This window comes from Erythranthe guttata, chromosome 5, assembly GCF_056151865.1.
Source record: "Erythranthe guttata isolate IM_541 chromosome 5, IM_541, whole genome shotgun sequence".
Lineage (NCBI taxonomy): Eukaryota > Viridiplantae > Streptophyta > Magnoliopsida > Lamiales > Phrymaceae > Erythranthe > Erythranthe guttata.
The window spans coordinates 16,025,056-16,049,037 of record NC_142537.1 but is presented as its reverse complement, the minus strand read 5'-3'; the positions used below and the strand labels follow the sequence as shown (position 1 = coordinate 16,049,037).

General features: G+C 36.2%; 4 protein-coding genes across 4 annotated transcripts; 1 reads left to right on the top strand and 3 right to left on the bottom strand.

The window, feature by feature from the left end:
- Positions 1–2,435: 2,435 nt before the first annotated feature.
- Positions 2,436–4,325, bottom strand: LOC105956875 (uncharacterized). The gene is made up of 2 exons (XM_088818269.1): positions 3,017–4,325; positions 2,436–2,906 (listed from the first exon to the last, which is right to left on the bottom strand). Exons 1-2 carry the CDS (start codon positions 4,307–4,309, stop codon positions 2,604–2,606), a joined length of 1,596 nt encoding a protein of 531 aa, XP_088674395.1. The 5' UTR covers positions 4,310–4,325; the 3' UTR covers positions 2,436–2,603.
- A 2,723-nt stretch (positions 4,326–7,048) lies between these two features.
- Positions 7,049–8,714, top strand: LOC105956876 (FBD-associated F-box protein At4g10400-like). The gene is made up of 3 exons (XM_012980785.1): positions 7,049–8,077; positions 8,145–8,303; positions 8,412–8,714. The coding sequence occupies exons 1-3, from the start codon at positions 7,049–7,051 to the stop codon at positions 8,712–8,714; spliced, it is 1,491 nt and encodes a 496-aa protein (XP_012836239.1).
- Positions 8,715–11,304: 2,590 nt separating this feature from the next.
- Positions 11,305–16,802, bottom strand: SPPL2 (SIGNAL PEPTIDE PEPTIDASE-LIKE 2). The gene is made up of 14 exons (XM_012980821.2): positions 16,354–16,802; positions 15,443–15,601; positions 15,220–15,331; positions 14,921–15,040; positions 14,697–14,848; positions 14,406–14,588; positions 14,167–14,201; positions 13,479–13,635; positions 13,306–13,359; positions 12,833–12,925; positions 12,603–12,745; positions 11,956–12,026; positions 11,794–11,877; positions 11,305–11,701 (listed from the first exon to the last, which is right to left on the bottom strand). The coding sequence occupies exons 1-14, from the start codon at positions 16,507–16,509 to the stop codon at positions 11,586–11,588; spliced, it is 1,635 nt and encodes a 544-aa protein (XP_012836275.2). The 5' UTR covers positions 16,510–16,802; the 3' UTR covers positions 11,305–11,585.
- Positions 16,803–21,113: 4,311 nt separating this feature from the next.
- LOC148770764 (protein FAR1-RELATED SEQUENCE 5-like) lies at positions 21,114–22,684 on the bottom strand. Its single transcript, XM_088818045.1, has 2 exons — positions 22,631–22,684; positions 21,114–22,208 (listed from the first exon to the last, which is right to left on the bottom strand). The coding sequence occupies exons 1-2, from the start codon at positions 22,682–22,684 to the stop codon at positions 21,114–21,116; spliced, it is 1,149 nt and encodes a 382-aa protein (XP_088674171.1).
- Between the last annotated feature and the right edge of the window lie 1,298 nt (positions 22,685–23,982).

The window sequence follows — 23,982 nt, the reverse complement described above, 5'->3', positions numbered from 1 at the left end:
AGTAAACATTATTCAAATATTTGAATCAGTTACTTAACTATTGACATAACATGTTACAAAATTGATTTAACTATTTATAAGTAATGTCTAATATCTTTTTAATTCAATTTTGTCATAAAAATAATAAATTTAATTCCTAACACATGTAAGAACCTAATCGTAAATCATAATATTTTATCAAAGCGTAATATTTGAACCAATTAAGCTCAAGTCCTTTCAATTCGTAAACATTATTCAAATATTTGAATCGATTCATTAGCGCGCTCAACTATTGACAAGAACGTCTTAATCAAATTAACTATTATTAATTAAAGTGTAATACATTTTTAATTCAATTTTATCATAAAAAAATAATTCCTAAATTACGCAAGAATCAAATCATAAGATTAATTAAAGCGTATGATTTGAATCAATTAAGCGCAAATCCTTTTAATTTGTAAATATTATTCAAAAATTTGAATCGATTAAGTTCAACCACTGACAAGAACGTATTAATCGAGTTAACTATTTATAATTAAAGTCTACTATCCTTTTAATTCAATTTTAACAACAAAATAATAATTTAATTCGTAAAATCGTAAGAATCAGATCGTAAATCGTAAGATTTAATCTAACCATGAACCGATTAAATCTTACGATTTTTACCAATTAAATTTTATTATTTTTTATAATAAAATTCAATAAAAAAAATTTACTAAACTTTAACTATACACAGATTGATTAATACGCTATTATAAATTATTGAGTTTAACCGATTCAAATATTTGAATATTGTCTACGAATTGAAATGAGTTGAGCTTCATCTATCAAATCTTTGAATATTGTTTTTGAATTGAAAACACATGAGTTTAATTGATTCAAATATTACGATTTAATTAAATCTTACAATTTACGATTCAATTCAAACTTCAAATTCTTTCGAAATTAGTTTTTAAATTACACGAGTCGAACAACATTTACTTAGATTTTTAAATTATATTATATAAAGATTTGTTAGTATGGGATATTTTTAATATATAATAATAATAATAATTATATGAGAATTAATAATTTATTTAACATTATTTATATAAGTTTTATAACCATTATAAATTGTAGCTTTGTGATATATATCCGTATTGTTAGTTTATTGCCAATTATGTGTTGTGTTTTAATGGTAAGTATTCTTGTGTGTTTTCAGATGGTCACGAGTTCGAATTCAGGTTGATGCAATTTTGGATCGGTGGCTTAATGATTTTTACGAATAATGATATAATTGACATTATAAATTTTAATTCAGCAATAAATATATATTTAAAATTGCATTAAAAATATAGAGGGTAAAATTGACATTACATTAATAATATATAATGGCCGATTTTTTGAAAATATTAATTATACGAAGGGTATTTACGACAATACGTAAATGAGGAAAAAATGGATTTTTTGGCAGGGACACATGGCGCAATATAAATGGGGTATCTCATAAAAGTTTAGAACATGGGATCTCACCCTAGAAAGACCCTATTTTATAGTTTCGACTAAACACATTCTTCTCCTATAGACTTAATTATTATTTTACCCTTAGACCGGTTCATTGCAGTTGGAATTGACAAAGATGTTGAGAAGCTGTTGAGCGATTACGATTTGAAGGTGACGTGACCTACGGATGGAGACGAAGGTGACGAAGGTCCGGTTCATTGGAGTTGGAATTGACAAAGATGTTGAGAAGCTGTTGAGCGATTACGATTTGAAGGTGACATGACAAATGGAGACGAAAGTGACGAAGGTCGTGACCTACAGACATGGGCTGCGAAAGAGATGGAGGCTAAGGTGGTTCATTATACTAGGTTGAAAGGATTGGTCAAATATGATGCTAAATTAAATTATAGCTCAACTATTGTAATATTTATAATTATTATTTTATAATATCGATCAAACACATTCTTATTCTAAATACTTGGTGGCCACGATTTACCAATGAACTAGGCCATATTTATATAAGAACAAATTCCTAATGGACTGTCAGAATCACTGGCAAAATCAATGTGATCCTACAGTCTATATTGATTATCTATGTAGTTATTCACAAAGGAACATTCTAGAACTATTCTAAAATATTATAAAAAAAACATACACTATTCCATGAACATCTTAGAATATGTATATTGATTATCTATGTAGTTATTCACAAAGGAACATTCTAGAACTAAGCCTTTTAGAGATTGGCTCGGACTTGAGCTTTGATTTAGTCGTGGGCTATCTCCGCAGTCTAAGAATCTAATTTTATAGATACAATAGCGTTTTGAAAAGTATATTAAAGTTCTTCTAGATAGTTCTAACAAAATGACTAAAAAAACCTTTTATTAATTGTTTCATTATTAATTCTCTTAAGAATAGTAAAGACAAAATTGAGAAAAAAATCCAAAAAAATTGACAAATAAAATGGAAAGGAGGGGTAGTCAAGTGTGATGGTTAAGGACCACATTTGCCCTTGATAATTTAAATAAAAAAAAAATTAGTGAAATAAATTACTGACGGACAATTTATTAAGATTCTCAAACACAATTCGAAGAATGTGCGAAAACGCATGCAGATGCGAAGTGGAATTAAGCCTGGATTATCTAGACAACAACAAAATGAACAGAATCTGGCAGTTTAGGTCGAAACCAGTGCCGGAGACGAGCTCTCGCCCTACGCCGGCTTCTGGCATTTTGGTTGGGGCTAGTTTCCATGACAAGCTCTTCAAGTGCCGTAGTATCTTTTCCATTTCCAACAATGTACGACCCGAATTCCAATTCACCCGAGCACCCTATCAGCCCCGAGAGTTTCACCCTTTTCAAATCACGACTCCATCTCCTCTTGATCGGGTTCTCAATATATTTCTCATCACTCCTTTCACACAAGAATCCAGTCTCCCATATAAACTGCAAAATCATATATCATCTATATAAATGATATTCTACCCGATCGAGTTGATTATTTCGACTGTATATACGTATGTATTACTGTGTAAAAAGACGTATGTACGTCGTACCCGAATCTCAAGTTTCTGTAAGCAAGGACAAGCCTCGATGAAATGAATGAGTTTATGAATTCTGTAATAACTATATAACAGAAATTCAAACTCCAAATGTTGAAGCTTTACCAGTTTACGGAACCGTAACATGTTGTCCATATAATCGTGTACCTGGAATAATAAAAAACACAAATTGTAAAAAAGCTGATATGTACGTACGTATGTATATATGTACATGCATGTGTGTGTGTACATGCTTACAGCATCACGAAAATAGACGACCGAGAGCTTAAGCTTGACCAATTGGTCACCAATAGTTCCCTGTGAAAGGATCGGAATCCCGATTTTCTTACAAATGCCCAACTCACAAAGACTTGGTACATTTTCCAGCACAAGCTTATAATCGGTACGCATCTCATAACACTCGAAAGATTCGATGTTCGGCATGTCTACAATCTTGATGAATTTGATCGTATAACACTGACGTATGGCCAAGTGCTTCAACTTTGGCGCTAAGTCGACACCGGTTATACATAAAGAACCTAAGGAGATGCTACTTTCAACCGAGAAACGCTCGAGCACGACAAAATTTTCAAGTATTAGCATAAATACCTCTTCATCCAAATCGATGGACTTTAGAGATAGGTCTTTCAGGAATTCGTTTCTGCATGGAATTAGATACCGAAAACGAATCCATGCACCGATGTAAATCGCGTGCAGGTGGATTATTGGGGCTTGTCTAGAGAACGCAAAGTCGATCCACCTCCGCATTCGCCCTGCTAGTTCCCGCCCGTAAAACGGTAAATTAACTCGGAATTCTTGTAAGAACCCACCTCCTTTGTGTGAATCCAAGGTGCGATTGATTACGCGAGCGTGCTTTTTCATGAATTCCCTTTTCGATACTCCATCGCAATCCGTTTTTGAGGTGAAAGAAAAATCGAGGCGGGTGGTGTAGTTGTGGAGGTAGCGCCATCGTTTGGATAGGATGCTGGTTGAGACGGCTTCGGTCACCGTCAGCCGTGAGATTATGGATATCAGAATATCGTCCGGCAACTGGCTGATCTTGTCGTCGCCGTCAACCACATTATTATTATTGTTATTATTGTTGTTATTATTATTATGGTCATAATTAACTGAAGTACTCATGAATGATTTGGGAAGTTGAGGAGCTGACGACTGTCGGGAGGGCTCGCCGGCGGCGGAGATAGGCAGTTTGGACTTGCCTTCTGACGCCGCAAGGGCAACCCAGGAAAGGCGAGGGAAGCTGTCGGATTGAAAAATACGACCTCCTCCTTGATTATTGGATGCCATCGCCGCCGCCGATCTATTTCGGTCGCCGGATATTTTTGCGGAATTTTGTTCACCGAATATTTCTTATATATATATACTTTGGAGCGGACTAGGGTTGTTAATAATTAGTGTTTATTTCAGATAACCCCACTAACTTACATAATGTGAGATAAGCCCAAGTCTTTTTTGATTTTTGAGTAAAACCCATTTATTTTAGGGTAAATTACACACACCCCCCTGAGGTAAGCTTAAATAACTGTAAGGTCCCTGTGGTATCGATAATTACACTTAGCCCCCTGAAACGTAGTCAGAAACTCTAATGGGATAATGAATTGGATACATTATTCCGATAGGGTTCTAACGGACTATTGGTTTCAGAAAGTGGTGGAGACAACAAAAAGCTATGGGTGATTTAAAAAATGTTCGGGAATGTTCGGGGAGCCATGTCACCCCATAGCTCTTTGTTGTCTTCACCACTTTCTGAAACCAATAGTACCGTTAGAACCCTATCGGAATAACGTATCCAATTCATTACCCCATTAGAGTTTCTGACTACGTTTCAGGGGGCTAAGTGTAATTATCGATACCACAGGGACCTTACAGTTATTTAAGCTTACCTCAGGGGGGTGTGTGTAATTTACCCTTTATTTTAAGTTTTATTTGATTTTAAAGTCCAGATAATTACTTTATACCCTTTAACTTTAATTAGGGTTTGTTTTATCTTTTTTAGTTTTATTTATTATTAAAAAAAATAAAAAAAACTTATAATTTTTTTTTCCTGTGGTGATATGGGTGGTCGAAGTTCCGGTTAGCTGACTCAGTCACTCAACATTACTTGACATTCCATTTTTTTATTCTTTTATCTTTTTTTTTTTTTTTATTTTATGTTCCGACTCGATTCGTCGTAGCTGTGGTTAGCTGACTAGCATTAGTTAACTTCAACATTTGTTGACATTCCATTTTTTTTTTCTTTTTTCGTTGTTTTTACTCTCCCAGCAGGTCATTGGAGCTATGATTAGTGACTTGCATTAGCTGACTTCAATATTAGCTGGCATCTAACTTTTTTTTTTCTTTTAAACCATAAATTTGTCAGGACCAATAGATTTGAAATCGCAACCCTTCACTAGTTGAAAGAGACTATGGATCGGAGGTTCGGCTTGAGAGTGTGTGTCGATCGAGATCCTCATTCGGCGTCATCACCCTACCAATCACATTAATAACCCCTATATGTAACCCTAGCTGCGGAATGAATCACGGGGAGAAGAATACCCACTTAGCTTCCTGATCCGCCGCTAGACGGATACTTCTCTCCAATTGCATTTTAATCGCATCCATGAAAAGGAGATAGATGAGATGCCGAAGAGTTTCCAATTTGAAACAAGAAATCGGGAACAGTAAGAACAACTTCACCATAGAGCTCATTAGGAAAATAAGCGAACAATAAGAGAGAAATCGCGATTTCAATTGTATGTACACAAGAGCAACAAGCAGGAAGATATCGAGGATACATATGTATAATTATATTACATGTATGTATATGGGGAACTCGTAAATCGGTGGATGTTTCGTACATGCGAAGACCTTTTTCCAGGTTTGGGGATTACAACTGGAAGAATAGGCATATATATGGTCAACTTAATTATTATCAAAGTTTTTTTATAAAACAACTATAAATTAATTTTGATAGTTAATTGATTATATTCTCCTCTCATTAATAGGTTAATAAAATAAACACCAAAAAATTAAGAAATTACTTCGAAAATTTTCGAGTTCTAATAGTTTTCAAAGGAAAAACAAAATTACAAGGAAAAGTTTTCAAAAGAAATAAAAAAATAGATTATCGAAAATGTTAAAAAATAAATAAAAGAACTATAAAAAAAATCCAATTCTATTATTTCGGCATCTCATCTATCTGTCCTTTTCATGGATGGGATTAGGGGTGAAAGTCGGATGGATCGGATTGGAATTAGCCTTTTCGGAAAATTTTCAAAAAGTTTCGGAAGTACAAAATCAATTCCAATTCCAATTCCAAAATTTTCGGAATCTAAAAATTCATTCCAATTCCAAAAGGCCCGGAAATTTCGGGATTTCGGAAAAAATCGGAAATCACATAAGGTTAAAAATTTCAAAACTTAGCGAAATTTTTCTAAAATGTTCATAATTTTCCAAAAATAAGAACATCCACGCCGATAAAAGTAAAACTAATAACTACTAAATTTCAGTTCAAAAAATAAATAAAAATAAACACAACATAATATCTAATAAAACTTCTAACAACAATTCATTATGTCAAAATCCTAAAAAAAATTATAGGTATATTTTTCTGGAAAAATAAATATTATATAATATTTATTATTTATAGGTGTATATTTAGAAAAAAAATTGGAAATTTTCGGAATTAATTTCGGAAATCAAATCGGATCGGAAATCGGAAATTCCAAATTTATTTTATATAATTCCAATTCCGATCCAAAAAAATCGGAAAAATTCGGAAATCGGAATTTCGGAAGTCGGAATGAAAAAAGTTGTTCCAAAATCGGAACTTTTCGGATCCGAACCGGCGGAAATTGGAATTTCCGTTCCAACTTGCACCCCTAGATGGGATTATAAGTGGGGTTTTTTTTTTTAATAATTTGTCCAAACCCTAATTAGAGTTAAATGGATCTCAAATAAACCCTAATTATTAACAACCCTAGTCCGCTCCTAAGTATATAAGAAACATTTGTGAACAAAATTCCACAAAAATAATCCAGTGGTGCCATGGAATCCAATACTCAAGGAGGAGGCTGTATTCCTCTCTCCGGCAGCTTCCCTCGCCTTTCCTGGCAGGCCCTTGCGGCGTCGAAAGGCAAGTCCAAACTGCCTATCTCCGCCGCCGGCGAGCCCGCCCGACAGTCGTCAGCTCCTCAACTTCCCAAATCATTCATGAGTACTTCAGTTAATTATGACCACGACAAGATAAGTCAGTTGCCGGACGATATTCTGATATCCATAATCTCACGGCTGACGGTGACCGAAGCCGTCTCAACCAGCATCCTATCCAAACGATGGCGCCACCTCCACAACTACACCACCCGCCTCGATTTTTCTCTCACCTCCGAAACGTATTGCCATGTAGTATCGAAAAGGAAATTCTTGAAAAAGTACGCTACCGTAATCAGTCGCACCTTGGGTTCACACAATGGAGGTGAATTCTTACAAGAATTTCGACTTAGTTTACCTTTTTACGGGCTGTTCCTAACAACGGTGGAAGACACGTGGCCAGTCGAGAGGTGGCTAATGCGGAGCTGGATCGACTTTGCATTAGCCAGACAAGCACCAATAATCCACATGCACGTGATTTGCATCGATGCATGGATTCGCTTTCCGTATATAATTCCACGCAGAAACGAATTCCTGAAAGACCTATCTCTAAAGGCCGTCGATTTGGATAAACGGGTTTTTATGCTAATACTCGAAAATTATGTCGCTCTCGAGCGTTTCTCGGTTGAAAATAGCAGCGCCTTAGGTTCTTTACGTATAATCGGTGTCGATTTAGCGCCAAAGTTGAAGCAATTGGCCATACGTCGGTGTTCTAGGATCAAATTCATCAAGATTATAGACATGCCGAACATCGAATCTTTCGAGTGTTATGAGATGCTATCCGAATTTAAGCTTGTTCTGAGAAATGTACCAAGTCTTTGTGAGTTGGGCATTTGTAAGAAAATCGGGTTTCGGATCCTTTCACGGGGAATTATTAGTGACCAATTGATCAAGCTTAAGCTCTCGCTCGTCGGGATATATACATACGTACGTACATATCAGTTTTTTTACAATAAATAAATTGTGTTTTGATTATATACGTTTTTTTTTTCAGGGGCGCGATTATATGGACGGCATGTTACGGTTCCCTAAACTGGTAAAGCTTCAACATATGGAGTGTGAATATAAGTTGAACATGTATAGTTTTTACGGACTTCATAAACTCATTCATTTCATCGAGGCTTGTCCTTGCTTACAGAAACTTGAGATTAAGGTACGACGTATGTACATGCGTCTTTTTTCATTAATACATGCGTACTATCGAAATAATTAACTCGATCGGGTAGAATATCATTTATATAGATGATATCTAATTTTGCAGTTTATATGGTCGACTGGATTCTTGTGTCAAAGGAGTGATGAGAAATATATTGAGAACCCGATCAAGAGGAGATGGAGTCGTGATTTGAAAAGGGTGAAACTCTCGGGGCTGATAGGGTGCAAGGGTGAAATGGAATTCGTGTCGTACATTGTTGGAAATGGAAAAGATACTACGGCACTTGAAGAGCTTGTCATGGAAACTAGCCCCGACCAAAATGCCAGAAGCCGGCGTAGGGCGAGAGCTCGCTTGCGACACTGGTTTCGACCTAAACTGCGAGATTCTGTTCATTTTGTTGTTGTCTAGATAATCCAGGCTTAATCCCACTTCCGCAGTCCAGGCTTAATCCCACTTCACTTCGCATCTGCGTTTCGCACATCCTTTGAATATATTATATCAACAGAGACTTTTAGGTTTGCAGTTGGACATTTTTATCACTATTATTAAGGTATAATTATGAGAGAAAAAACCATCTTGTTTGCATAACTACAACCACACATCAACTATACAATGTCAAATTTACCTAGAAATGTTCATCCGGTCGGTAAACTGATCCAATGGAATCGAACAATAATTCATACATGTCGATTACCGAACCGTTAAATCAATATGGTATTCAATTTTATTTTATTTTATATACATATATTTATATATGTAATATTAATATTTAAACTAAAATTAATTAAAAAAATTAATATTTTTAATTAAAATTTGGTAAAACGGTCACTTATCGAAACCAAACGCTAAACATTTCTGTACAATTCGCTAAACATTTCTGTACAATTTTAAAATTTTAATTTTAAAATTTTGGCATACTGCAATTTCTGTACAATTTTACCGAATGAACGCCCCTAAATTTATCAACTGGAGGATTTTTTTTGTAAAATAATACATAGTTGAGGTTGTGCTTGTAATTATACAAACAGAAAATGTGTTTTCGTAATTTGACCTTACCTCAGGGGTTGGTCGTAATTTTCTCTTATATCTATAAGTTGCATTATTTGCCTGAGACTGATCTATAATAGAGGAGGGTTGGGTGGGGGGTGGGGGGGCGCACACCCCTCCTCTATTTAGTTTCATGCAAACGTTAATTACGATTAACTTTATACTAATTACACTGGTATTTAGTGTTCTGATTTTGACAACTTTTCTTCCCACTCGCGGAACTCAAGACTTAAAACATTTACGAGACCGCAGCTGTTAACACGAATGGTGCTAATGAAACCGGCCGATCGGTCCTCTTCCAAATGACTTGTGGTCTGAAATGTATAAGCTAATGAAACCGACCGATCGGTCCTCTTCCAAATGACTTGTGGTCTGAAATGTATATGTACAGATACGCAGGCGGTATCTCCATCCAGAACTCGAGGCTCTATAAATATCCGGCTGATACGACCTGGCGCCCTGCTGGACGTGTGACAATGCATTCAACCGGTTGATTTCACGGCCTATTCAGCAAGAATGTTTCTGTCTTGAAACTCAGAGACCTCTCTTATAATTGTGTCTATATATTTGGAGTCTGATTGGGAAATTAGGAAATGCATGTGATGACATTTTTCACATAATCAGGCTTATTAGTGTCAAATTTCCGGTTCGATAGTTCATTTGAGACCTATTTGAAAGATGTGATATGGTTTCGTTGTCATTTAAAGTAGTTATGTGCAAGGCTGATTTTTTTTTTTTTTCATGGTTGTTTTGAAAAAATAAAATTTAATAAATGAATGGAAATTTTATATCAATATTGAAAAACAACAAAATTTTATAACAGGCTAACATGTGGTGCTAAAATTAAATTATAACTCAATCATTCTAATATTTATATTTATTATTTTATAGTATTGAACACAGAGTGGCGCTCGATCGTAGTCGAAGGTCGCGTTCTGACTGTGTGCGTACTTCAACTGTGTGGGCAAATCCTGCTTCATTGACAAAGATGTTGAGAAGCTGTTGAGCGATTACGATTTGGAGGTGACGAAGGTGCGTGACCTACGATATGGGCCGCAAAAGAGATGAAGGCGAAGGAGCTGCGTGACCTACGGATATGGATATGGGCTTCATTATACTAGGTTGAAAGGATTGGTCAAATATGGTGCTAAAATTAAATTATAACTCACCATTGTAATATTAATAATTATTATTTTATAATATCGACCAAACATATTCTTACCCTACATACTTGGTGGTCACGATTTACCAATGAACTATGCCATATTTATATAAGAACAAATTCCTAATGGACTGTCAATATCACTGTGATCCTAAAGTCTATTAATTATCTATGTAGCTATTTACAAAGGAACATTCTAGAACTATTCTAAATTTTTACAAAAAAAATCATACACTATTCCATGAACATCTTATAATATGTATTACGTGTAGAGAGAATTATGGAAGCCTTTTAGACATTGCCTCGGACTTGAGCTTTGAGTTAGTTAGTCTTTTGACTTGTCCTTAGCCAAAATCGAAACTGAATCGAACTCAAACTCAAACCCAAACGGAATCCGAAAAAAGGGGGATTTGTGGCTTTACAAGCTTGATGAGAGAAGAAAAAAAGAAATACTTTTCCTCTATACTATAAATGTATATTCTGCAACCAGAAAGGGAGCAAACTAAATTTTGGTTTGGCTGGAAGGAAATTCGGCGAGCACGGTCAGCTGAAGTTGTATAACCTTATGATTGAACTACTCAAATACACCCGGAGCAACAGCAGGATCGAAGATATCGAGGATGCGTACGTATAATTATATTCCTGCTTCTTTACCGCATATAGGAAACTCGTAAATTGGTGGATGTTTCATACACGCGAAGACCATTTTACAGGTTGGGGGATTACAACTGAAAGAAGAAGCATATAGTCAACTCAATTATTATTAAAGATTATTTATAAAATTATGAATTTTGATAGTTAATTAATTATTTCCTCCTCTCATTATATCATAATTATACCTATTATAATAGGCATTAATATATTTATAAGTTGCAGCATTTGCCCGAGGACGATCTACAACGAGGGGGGGCACACACCCCTCCGCTACTCTGGACTTCCGCCTTACAACTGAGAGCCACAACAACAGTAACAACTAATATAACAAACACTTAAAACTTTGTTTTATGGCAACATTAATTACGATTAACTTAATACTAATTACACGGGGAATGAATTACGGAGCTCCTTCGTCAGAGAGATTCTTGAGTCGATTCAAGACGAACGTGAGGGCAAACCCTATCCGGTTCACCTCTTGTCCACAGAATCTTCAGATCACCTCTCTTTCTCCCGAGTGCCAAAAACGTCCCTGCATCGTAGTAATATTTTCAGCATCTTTTTTTTTTAAATAAAATAAAAAAAATCATAGTTTCACTTCTAATGGTAAGAAAAAAAAATTACCGAGGGTAAAAGGGACAATGTACAGCAAAGCGGGTTGGCCATGACCATCCATCAAGTTCAGTGCTACGTACGTAATAAGAAGACCTGCCATAATATATATCTCGAATGTTTTATCATCTGATAGCAGCTTACAAATTTTGTAACGGTATATATTGTTGTTACCTAATCCATAAGCGAACATTGCCCACAAAAAGTATCCAGCTCGTAGGCTCTTATTTGCTAGCCAATCGTACCTGAAATAGATAGAGTAGAGATTTAATTTATAAAAATAAATGGGTTTATTCTTGCCAAAAAAAACTTGGAAATCGGACCGATCAAATCGGAGTTGGTATTTTCTGAAAAAAAATCATTCTTTTTCGGACGTGAAAAATTGATTCCAATTCCATAAAAAATATGAGGAAAAATCAGAAATTGGAATGAAATGACTTATTCCGATATTGGAAACTTTTGGATAGGAATCCGTGGAATTCGGAATTGCCATTTCTTTAGTCGCCCATAATATAAAACACATAAATAATATCAATTTTTAAAGGGTATTTTCGGGAATTGTTTTTGAAGTTTTCGGAAATATAATCGGACCGGAATTCGGAATCTAAGATGTATTCCAATTATGTTCTGTTGCAAAAAAAAATCATAACTTTCGGAAATTCAAAATGAAAAATATTGTTCCAATTTCGGAAATCTGAAATATTCGAATTGCAATCGGCGAAATTCGGAAATTCTATTCCAATTTCCGTCCCTATGCACAATTATTTGATACGGAAAGTTGATTCGAAAATAAATATTTAAAAAAAAAAAAGGCTACGTACCTAAGGGAAAATGCTACAAGCAGTCCAGGCAAGAGAATATCACCAAAGCCAATGATACTGTAACCACCCCACGGATCGAATAACCGTGGAATCTTCAGAAGCATCGGTATACCATCCTCACCACTTCTATCTCCACGAGCTACCTACAAAAAGACATATTTACCCCCGGTATTAATCTCTTTTATTACTTTAAATTAAAATAATTTTAAATGGATAATAATGCTACATACCACAATCATCACACTTTCTTTGAACAGTTTCTTAGAAACGAACACCCAAAATATGTCGTAGATGAAAGCACAGCTTAATAGGACCGTACCCACCTGAAAACCGAAAAGCAAACCCATGTTAAATAAAATAAAATGAAACTATCATTTAAATATAGGGCAAATTATAGCCAACCCCCTAAGGTAAGGCCAAATTACAAAACCCCCTCATGTTTGGGTAATTACAACCAACTCCCTCAACTGTGTATTGCCTTACACTTCCACCCTTGCGGTATGAAATTTACATACTAAATGAGGGGGGGTTTCGTAAGAAATACATAGTTGAGGGGCGTGGTTGTAATTACCCAAATAAGAAGGGTTTTTTCGTAATTTGGCCTTACCTCGGGGTCTCAGGGGGTGGCCGCAATTTACCCTTAAATATATGACACGAGAGATAAATGAGAAAGAATCGAATTTGACAAGTCTCAAGTTATTACCTTGAGATTAGGAATTCGCACTATCTGAAGAACCGTAATTATCAGCGCTATTCCCTGATTGAATAATAAAGATTGTCATAACGAATAACGAATCATTTTGAATAAACGAAACTCTAGGGACTGTTATGGAAGAAAAAAGTAAAAAGGAGGGCCAAAAGGCAAAATATACTCACAAGTATATCTTGGCCAATCCATGCAAACGAAACGTCTCTGTACACAGCCCAAACCACAGCAAAAGCTATGCAGAAAGGGGCAACAGCCAAAGTAAGGTACGAAACGGCACCGAAAATAGGCACTTTAATAAACGATTCTCCAGCTTGCTTGAACCACCTGAAAATTGAAATTTTGGACAAGTACTTAGTTTGAAAGTTCCGTTTTTTTTTTTTCCTTTTAATGATTGTAATATTAGATCAGCTGGAATTTAAATTCAGGTCTCGTCGGTTGCATGTGTTAAATTAATTTGCATTAGACTCGATTGGATTGAATTAATTTCCTATTGATTCACTAATTAGTTAGTTAGTAAGATGTTCGGTTCATTGTAATAGATATAGTATTAGAAGTGTTAAAATTTGAAATTAAATGTGATTTTCCAATAATATCCCTAATTTAACAATAATCATCTCCTAATTTTTAGGGACAAAATCGTCATTTTCACTTTTAGTAGCTACATATGAAAAGCTAATCACAAGGGCTAAGGTAGCTACTAATTTTAATGAATAGTAGCATCTAATTGCGGGACCCGATTAGTTGAATCTTGTGAACCAAAAATGTTACTAACCACTACTATTTAGTCAATATAGACTTAATTGTGTTAACCAAACGAGGCCTTAGTCTATAATCAAATCAAATAAAATACCATACCTTGATAGAAAGGCAACTAAGCAAGTCTGCAAGCCCTGAAAGCAGAAAAACGAGAAATTTCGTAAGATCTTCAATACAACTGCCGTTATATATATATATATATATATATATATATAGAGAGAGAGAGAGAGAGAGAGAGAGAGAGAGAGAGAGAGAGAGAGAGAGAGAGAGAGAGAGAGAGAGAGAGAGAGAGAGAGAGAGAGAGAGAGAGAGAGAGAGAGAGAGAGAATTAGTTGTACCTCTACACCGCCGATGCAAAAAAGAACCACCAGAAGCTCAATGAACCAATAAGACATCAATTTGTAAATCAGAATCAAGAAACACGAAGCAACGACAACAAACAGGATTGCAGATGTTGTGTTGATATCCACCACATTGCTTCCAGTATTGCCTTTAATGTTCGGTAGTTCATCTGGCGCATCCTAAAATACGAAAAATAGTTAATTATACATACAGAAAGTCAGTGTCATATAAATCGAATTTTCCAAAGTAAATGATTAAAAAAAAAAAAGAAGAAGAATTTTTCTAACCTTTAAAAACTTATCTTGCTCGATCGCTGCTTCTCTGGCACTCCATGCGGACCAATAAGAGGCACACAAGATAGTTCCAACTGCCATTAACCAAAGAAATACTTCGGCTATATCGACCACCGGTCTCCTTGGAGAGTAAAGCTGCACAGAGACTATATAAAAAAGGGTAAATTAGTCATTTCACACTTAATTTCATTAAAGAGTAGTCGTGTCGTATAAATTACCTGATGAACCATTTGACAACATTTTTTCGAGTGTGGCACCGGCATCTTGAGGGAGCATGACAGCTGGAATGTGTATATCGAGATCGGTTTCGTCGGGCTCACACACCATTTTGTATAGTTCTGAAAAGAGTTAGACGAACGAATGGCATTAATGTAAACTTTCTGCGTTATTTTTGTCTTTTTGCCGAGTCTCGTTAGTGATAAAATTCCGAAATTTAAATTAAATTGACTAGACGAAACTGACGACTGAGAAACGAAATCGACGAACTAGATTCAATCGTATTCGAACCAATATTTACCTTTCTCGTTGTTTATAATGAGCACAGCTGAAGCACCGGCAGCTTCGGCAAAGTTTGCCTTTGTGGTGAATTTGCAGTTGCCTCGGTCCACCATTAAAATATCTCCATTAAACTAAAAGAAATTATAAAAAAAAAAAAAACAAATGAATCCGTATTTCTGAAACACGATAAATTAATTAATACTGACTCGTGAAAAATCGAAAAATTAGCAACGAGAACGAACCTTCTTGTTTGCAGGACCACAACAGTCTCTCGGGTCTGAAAGGAAAAGGTGTGTTTGGTTAGCGTTTTTCTCCTTCGATACTATGGTAGTGCCGAATCGAGCACCGACACCCACAAATTCCTCGTCTTCTATTCCGTCTACCCAAGTTTGAACTTTTACCTGATCGAGAAATTAAAATTTACGATAAACGAAAAATTGCAACAAAAAAACAGCCAAAAGAAGCTTTAATTCGTAATAAGCATATTCAAAGACGGGATTCCATTTCTTTATAAGTCGGCTACACCGAGCTCAAGACTGTAAGAATAAACTAAAAAAAATTGTTTTAGAAATAGTAAAAAGACGGTCATATCGAACAATGCCGTAGAACAAATGAAGAGAACAAGAAATTGAATATATATAAAGCTCCAACCTTTGAGAAACGGGCAATTTATTTTACGCGTGCATTTAGCCTAATCCAAAATTTAGGGCTAAATGCAAGCCTGCATTACAGAGTTCTACAACGCACACACACACACACACGCAGAAGTACATTATTGATGAAAATGAAGAATTAATTCCCAAAATTATTAAGAAAATCTAGAAAATCCCTAGTTCAAGAAACTCGAAACGAAGATACAAATCTAATACATGATTACCACTAATTTAAACAATATATCATGAAATTTAGCACAAGTACAGCTACAACTAAATCCAAGCTGCATACATCAAGCCAACCCACCACACACACACACACACACACACACACACAAACACACACACACACACACACACACACACACACACATATACATAGAGAAAGAGAAAGATCTAACACAAGAACATGTATCTTAAAGATTAAAATATTTACGAAATAAACCCATCAAGTAAAAGAAAAGCCCAGCATCAGAAAAAAATAAATTAAATTAATTTACCAGGACAAAATCATTCTCACAACCGGGTTTCTTGGGAGCTAAATTGTCATCGTGAACTATGTCACCGGCGTAAACTCGGCAAACCGGATTACTGAAGAAAACCAGCAAACCGGCCCATAAGAAAATTAAACTGAAAACCCCCTTCAAATCCATCATCAGGGTTTCTCACTGCATCACCATTCACCACCAACTCTAATCAACTTTAGAGAGAGAAAGAGGAGAGAGAGAGAGAGAGAGACTGGTGTCTTTTTCAAGATTCCGGAAATGGAATCAACGGAGGGGTCAAAATGCATCAACCCCTTGTCTTTTTGGTTTTCTATTTATCGGACACAAAATTGAAATTAATCAGAAGAAGAGTAACAAAAATTGATTTTCGGGATTTTCTTTTTACTGTGATGATCGGATTTATATGAGTGCAGTCAGTGTCACATTTCTAACCCACCCTTCCTACAATAAAGTATCATTTATTAAGCCCGCATGGGTGTAGCTCAACTGGTTCCGTAGGTGGTAAGTTGGTGGAAGGTCCTCGGATCGAATCCTGTCAGCCCCGGTGTAGGAATTTCAACTCCAATGAGGGTTGGTTCCTTGTGGGCACCAGGTCCGGGTCCGCTACCTTAACGGGCCGTTGAGTTACCATGATTTACATTCCTCCATCAAATACTTGTCGGGCCAATGAGGGCCCTGCGGGCGAGGGATTTCGCATTTTGGTGCCGAAAACAGCGGTACGAGTAAATTGGAAACACATACACGGGAAACAGCATGTCCAAAAAATGGGAATTCGGGGGAAACGTATAAATATTAAAAGTATAGGGGTATATTTATAAATATGTTATATAACCATATATAGGGGTATATTTATAAATATGTTATATAAACATATATTTAATTGTTTATGGTCACGGTATTAGAGAATGAAGGGTCTTGAGTTCGAATCTTACCGCCATCCATTTCAAATACAAGAATTCAAATGTAATCCCCTGCACTTAAAAGCATAAGTTAGTGATTGTGAAAAGTTGATATTAAGTGTTTAATTCTAAAAGTTATGGATGTTTGCAAAAAAATCTGCAAAATCAATTTAAATAGGAAAAGCAAGTACATGGATGTTTTTAGAATTATAGTTTAAAGCATAAATTGAATTTACAAACATCTAAAAATTGATTAAGAGAGGAAAAATGTTCATAATCTATTTCTAAAAGCTTTTACAAACACCACCTAAATAATGCATTTCACTTATAGCTTAACCTTTTAGTTGAGATTATCATTCAACAATAAGGTGTCATCAAGTATCGAACACGTTGAAATTTTCGTGCCACATAGTTTATCTGTTTTAGAATGTGAAATTTACAAGCAAGCACTACATAAAAATGACCATCATATATTTGTTCCAATAAAAATTCATTATTTTGTATTTTTATTTTCTAGAAGTTTTTCGAATAGCCTTTTACCCTGGGGGCAACTATAACAAATCCCAACTTTTGCTTACTTGAATACTACCAAGTTTAAAACCAAAATTGAGTACATGTTTATAAGTTTTTTTCTTACTTTAATACCAAAATAAAAAGTAAAGTACAAAAACACCCTTTCATACAAAATATCAATTATATCAAAAAAAAATTTAAATTTCCTATTCTAAAACCAAATAAAAAAAAAACCCTTTGTTGTAAAAAAACAAAAACCCTCCACCATTTATTCTCCTCTCCAACCCTCGCACGCCGCCGCCGCTGAAACCTCCATTGTTATCAAGTCGCTGCCGCCTTTGTTGTACAAGTAATATTTGTTTTCGATTTTTTTTTTCTTTAATATTTATTTAGGATTTGATTGTTTGATATGGGTAAATAGGATTTGATTGTTTTAGGTAGAAATGATCGTTAATTAGTAATGGGTGCATCTAATTTCAGTCGATTTGAGCATTGATTTGCGATTCGTGGGTTGGTTCTTCGTTCAAAATAATCGACCTGTATATGTCGATTTTGTCAGGATTTTCGACAGATTGATGTCGAAAATTCTACGAAATTCGACATGTAGTTGTTGATTATTTTGAACGAAGGTTTGGTAATTCGACATAATTCGACAGCACACTGTCGTAATGTGCTAGAAAATTCGACATCTATCTGTCGAATTTGCTACAAAATTTCGACGGTTATCTGTCGAATTTTGGAGCACATTTCGACAGTGTTCTGTCGAATTCATTCTGTGTAATTTTATTTTTTTTAAATTTATTTATTAATTTTTTTTCTTGTGTTTATATTAATTCATATTGTGTGTTATTTTGCAGTGGAAGAACCACGTGAACCTCGTATACCTCCGACTGTCTCGAACCGTAAGAAGATAAAGGAATTATCCGATAAGGGCAAGGGCAAGGCAATCACGACCAAGAAAAATACCACGACCAAGAAGAAGTCTGGAGAGGGTTCTTCCTCAACGAATCCGGTGCCGGCTCTACCTTCGACTGTAGACGTTGGTGATTCGAGCAACGAACCGGTCAGATGTCCCGAGATACCGGAATTGTACACAAATTTTGATAAGCACATTGCTTATCATATTGTGAACGGAGGTCCAGAGCTCTCGGAGCGCGGCTTAGAATTTCGAATTCGAAATCACACAGGAACTTTGAAAGGTTGGGTGCCGGCGCCGTTTATTACAGGGGCAATCCAAAGAGCTGGATTAATGTCAGTTGTACAAGCATCGTACAACACTGTGGACGGCCATCTACTTAGAGCCTTCATAGAGAGATGGCAGCCAGCTACCAACACATTTCATTTACCTGTTGGAGAGATGACCATCACACTTGATGATGTGAGTACGTTGGTCGGTTTGCCAGTTGTTGGGCGTACCGTATCTTGCGAGCGTTTGATCCGTGATTCCAAAACGAAGCCCAGTTGTTTGATGTTCGAGTTGCTAGGTGAGTACCCGGACGATGTAGACAAGAAGAAAGCGGTGAAGTTGGAATGGTTGAAGGCTAAATTTAGCAAAGTGACCATTAGAGACAGTGCGGAGAAGAGGACATACGCCATTCGGGCGTACTTGTTATTTTTGCTCGGGTGTACTATACTGTGCGACAAGACCGGCAACATGGTAAGCGTGGAGTATCTAAACCTCGTCTCTGATTTGGATCGGATCGGCGAGTATGCTTGGGGCACTGCATGTCTTTGCCGGTTGTACGATGAGCTTTCGTCAGCGTCACAAAATTCAACGAACTCGATGGCTGGCTGGCTGACGCTCTTCCAATCATGGATTTACGAGCACTTTCCTTAATTTGACGGGTGGCACATTGAAGACGGAGTTCGAGGGGCCATTAGCGAGCCGATGGGAGCCTTTGTCAAAGACTACTTCAACGCCTGAACGAGCGACGTACTTGCGATCTCGATTAGATGATTTGATCCCCGATCAAGTAAAATACCAGTTTAATAATTTATTATTACTACTTAAGTAGGTTTCTAAATCTAATTTTTTATTTATTTTACTAAGTTTTATGGTCACCGTATACGGCTATTCGTGATCGTTTCCCGATGCCAGATTCTGTTTGGTTTAGTGGGATGATATGTTGCATGGACCACTTCGAGGCATATCATCCGGACAGAGTGTTGAGGCAGTTCAACCGGGTGCAAATTATTCCAGGTCGTGTATACATGTCAAAAGATATGTACAAAGTTCTAGTTAACAAAGGTCGATCAGTCCAGAACTCAATATTCGCTGCGTATGCGAACGATTCTCTGATCGGTGGGAGGAGTATTGTCTGGACGAGGAGTCGAGGTCCGTTGAAGTTGAACTCGAGGAGGCGGACACTTCGTCGGACTACATGAATTGGTTCCGGCCCAGATGCATGTTACAACTCAGTAGGCAAGGAGCCCATCCACCTCGACCCCAGGCGGATCGACCTCGACCACGTGAAGCTCGTCCAGGGGGTGGTACCGATAAGGAGGTCCAACTTTCACAAATTTTGGAGTTGGTGAAGGGTACACTTAGCGAGGTGCGGGGACTTGCGCCATCCGACGCTCATACGGTCATGTGGGGGACCCTAAATGATATTGTCAGATTGATCGAGCCGGATGTCCCACTTCCACCTCCATCGCGCTCGTCGGATGCCCCACCACCACCTCCAGCTAGCTCGATAGAGCCACTTCCACCGCCATCGAGATCGGCACATATAAAGAGCTTCTGGTATTCCGATAGTTCTTCGTCGATGGTTGGTAGGATGACTTCGTCTGTGGTCGCGACGGGCTCCATGCTCATGTGTTTCCAATACGAGCCTATTAACTCAAGTGGGATAGGACATTTGTTCACAACAACATACTCATGAAGTTCATGGCAACACGGTAGACCGTGAGTTGTTCGGATGGCGCAACTACAACCCATATCGCTCGGTTGCAATAATTTCGCATTGTCCACCTCAACTTTGAGTAGTTGCAGAGCGAATTTTGAGATACTTCCACGAAGCTCATTGTATGTCAACGTTTTGAAAGTGTGTTAACGTCGTAAGTATTTTTACTTACTTCAAAAGAAGCTTTGATGTCATTGTGTTGTTCGACAATTTGGTTGTGAACTTTCGTATACAAATCCATAAAGGTGCCAGTTGAATTATGCACATCGCTTTTCATTCGTCCGTGTGCCCCCTCCACCCTACTAGAAGTGTACGTTCCAAAATGAGTACACTTATTTGTCCACACCGATACAAGTCTCTCCTTGTACGGATCCAATCATGAATTAGCTACATATGCTATAGCCGGCGGATAACCGATAAATGTTCTTTTGATTGACTCTCAATCCTCATTGAACTCCTCTATAGTATTTCTTTCAATAAGAGCCGAAAAAGCCGACTGAAATTGCTTCCATTTGGTGATGTCCTTTGCGAACAATTTCTTACAATTGGCCAATATATTCTTGTTCACATGCCACCGACACAGCAAGTGATGACTCGATGGATACACATTGGTCACTGCTTTCATTAAAGCCAAATCTCGATTTGTTACAATGCAATTAGGCCGATGACAACTTGTCATAGCCTCCTTCAAACAACGCAACGCCCATTCGAAAGTTTTCGTCTTTTCGTGATCCAAGTATGCAAGGGCAATGGAGAACGTCATGTTGGTACAAGTAAAACCCACAATCTCAAGAAATGGGAGTCCGTAACGATTGGTCTTGTACGTGCAATCGATGACGAATACGTACGGATACGACTGTGCCAACTTAATGCATTTCGGGTGGATCCACAACAAGTCGGTAATCGCATTCAACTCGTTCGATCTATGGTACGAGATGTATTCATCTTCTTTCAACTTGACGAACAATAATTGCAATTGAGATCTCCCAGATAATTCACTGAAATTTAACTTAGAGATAGTATTGTAAATTGTCTTCATACCAGTTACATTAGACGGGTCATTTTCCTTCAATAATCTTAGAATTGTCCTTGGTTTCACCATTGTTTTCTTCAAAGTGTGAACATATGAAGTCTGATCCTTTGATAATCTTCCAGCATAAGAGTGTCCGTGCAAGTTTTCAAACAAGTTGTGGTTGTGAATACCACTATAAACATTCAATTTCCAGTCAGCCTTTTCATCATCCTTGGGTTCTTTTGTCCCCTTCAATTTAAACGGACAATTGCATTTCTTTGAACCGGTGCTCCTTTTTCCCGGTCTTTGATCATCTTCACCGGGTACCTTCTTGCCAACATAAAGGCCCCCACGCTCACAACGAACAATCACATACGGTGTCCTACATCCTCTATCCCCGTCACTCGAACCCGCAATCATTAACATCATTCCAATTCTTTTACATACTTCACGAACCCATGCCAATAAAGCTTCTTTTGTTGGGAATTTTTCTGACTTGGTAAATGAATGGGTGCAATCGATCTACACAAAAGTGGAGAAAATATTAGACAAGTAAATTTGCAACAGGGAAAAAATCGACATCTAAGTGTCGAATTTGTCCCCTATTTTCGACACTTATGTGTCGAAAACATGAGAAAAATCGACACTTAGGTGTCGAAAATATGGGGCAAATTCGATACTTAAGTGTCGAAAATAGAGAACAAATTCGACACTTAAGTGTCAAAAATAGTAGCAAAATTCGACGGGTAACTGTCGAATGTTCCTTCTAATTTCGACACTTAAGTGTCGAAAATTAGTAAAATATCAATTGTTATGTTGTTCGACACATACATGTCGAAAAATAAGCACATTTTCGACCTGTATGTGTCGAAAGTTGATGGCGAATTTAAAAAAAAAAAAAATCAAAATCGATGTTTTAGCTCAAAAAATACATGAATACATACCTTAATGGGTTCTCCTTGCTCGTAAACTACCATTCTATTGTCTTTTGACGCCATTTTGCAAGTTGTGTAAGGTTTTGATTTCTTTAGTTTTGAGGTTTTTTAGGAGGGTTTTTGGGAGAGGGAGAAGAAGGAGGTGGAGGAGGTGAGGGGTTTGTGAGTGAGGAGGGAAATGGTTTTTGAGGGTTTTTTATTATTTGGTATTTAAGAAAGAAAAATAGTATTTGTAATATTTTTTTGGTTTTAATTTTCATTAAGGGTATTAAAGTAATTTACTATTAATTATTTATTTTTTATTTTTTTGGTATTCAAGTAAGCAAAAATTGGGATTTGTTACGGTGATCCCCTTTTACCCTATATTGACTATCTTACCATTCATTATATCTTCCTTTTTTTAATAAAAGAATCCACAGCCAACCGTATAAATGCATTGGATAAACCTACACTTTCATATAATAGCTTACAAACAATACGAAAGATGTAAGCTACTAAGTTAATCATGTGTGACAAACTCGACCAGCTCCCGTTGTATTTGCTTGTATTTTAATCTTATAAAGAGGTGAGACTTACTTTTATTTTAAATTTGATCACATTCAACTTAGTGGAATTTAGTCAAATTTATATAGTTTATTTATATTTATATTACTTGCTCTCAGTTATCAAATTTTAAATATCATATGATCACATTTATTAAAGATTTGTTCGGGGTTTTAAATCCTATTATTATTATTATTATTATTATTATTATTATTATTATTATTATTATTATTTGGATAGCTTAAAAACCAACAAAATTTATTGGCTGACCAGAAACAGATGAGACGCGGTAGTTATAAATAGTAGAATGGGTCCATTAGTCCGTTCACATGTGACCTTTGTCTCCTTTGACATATCCCAATTCGAGCCCTATAACACCAAACTGAATAAAATTAAAACGTATTTAAGTTTTAGATAAAATGAGTTTTTCGGTCATTTAAGTTTGCCAGTCGAGAGTTTTAGTCCACCATGTTTCAAAATCAGAATTTTAGTCCTGTAATTTACAAAAGTTGAGAATTTTGGTCCTATGACTTGCTATAACAGATAATGTGATGGTTGGTTGAATGAGTTGACATTTAAAATATAAAAATAAATTAGGTGATGTGGCTAATGAGTTGGATGGTGTTGGAGAAAAATTTGATCATCAATGTCAAAATAATGAGGAAATTTTAACATATTAAATATTAATTTATATATTTAATTTTATTTGTTATATTTGCAATAAAGAACCACAATAAATCCATTGAATAAAATCTACAACTATATTTTTACGAAGGATATAAGACTAATTAATGTTTAACTAATATTTCTTAGTTTTT

Coding starts and splice junctions, on each gene's coding strand:
- LOC105956876 (XM_012980785.1), top strand. CDS start 7,049: ATGGAATCCAATACTCAAGGAGGAGGCTGTATTCCTCTCTCCGGCAGC. Junction 8,078..8,144: donor TCGTCGGGATATATACATAC/GTACGTACATAT, acceptor TTTTTTTTTCAG/GGGCGCGATTATATGGACGG. Junction 8,304..8,411: donor TACAGAAACTTGAGATTAAG/GTACGACGTATG, acceptor CTAATTTTGCAG/TTTATATGGTCGACTGGATT.
- LOC105956875 (XM_088818269.1), bottom strand. CDS start 4,309: ATGGCATCCAATAATCAAGGAGGAGGTCGTATTTTTCAATCCGACAGC. Junction 2,907..3,016: donor TACAGAAACTTGAGATTCGG/GTACGACGTACA, acceptor ATGATTTTGCAG/TTTATATGGGAGACTGGATT.
- SPPL2 (XM_012980821.2), bottom strand. CDS start 16,509: ATGATGGATTTGAAGGGGGTTTTCAGTTTAATTTTCTTATGGGCCGGT. Junction 14,202..14,405: donor TTTGCATCGGCGGTGTAGAG/GTACAACTAATT, acceptor TTCTGCTTTCAG/GGCTTGCAGACTTGCTTAGT. Junction 11,702..11,793: donor CATTGTCCCTTTTACCCTCG/GTAATTTTTTTT, acceptor ACTACGATGCAG/GGACGTTTTTGGCACTCGGG.
- LOC148770764 (XM_088818045.1), bottom strand. CDS start 22,684: ATGGCGTCAAAAGACAATAGAATGGTAGTTTACGAGCAAGGAGAACCC. Junction 22,209..22,630: donor AGCAAGGAGAACCCATTAAG/GTATGTATTCAT, acceptor ACTTTTGTGTAG/ATCGATTGCACCCATTCATT.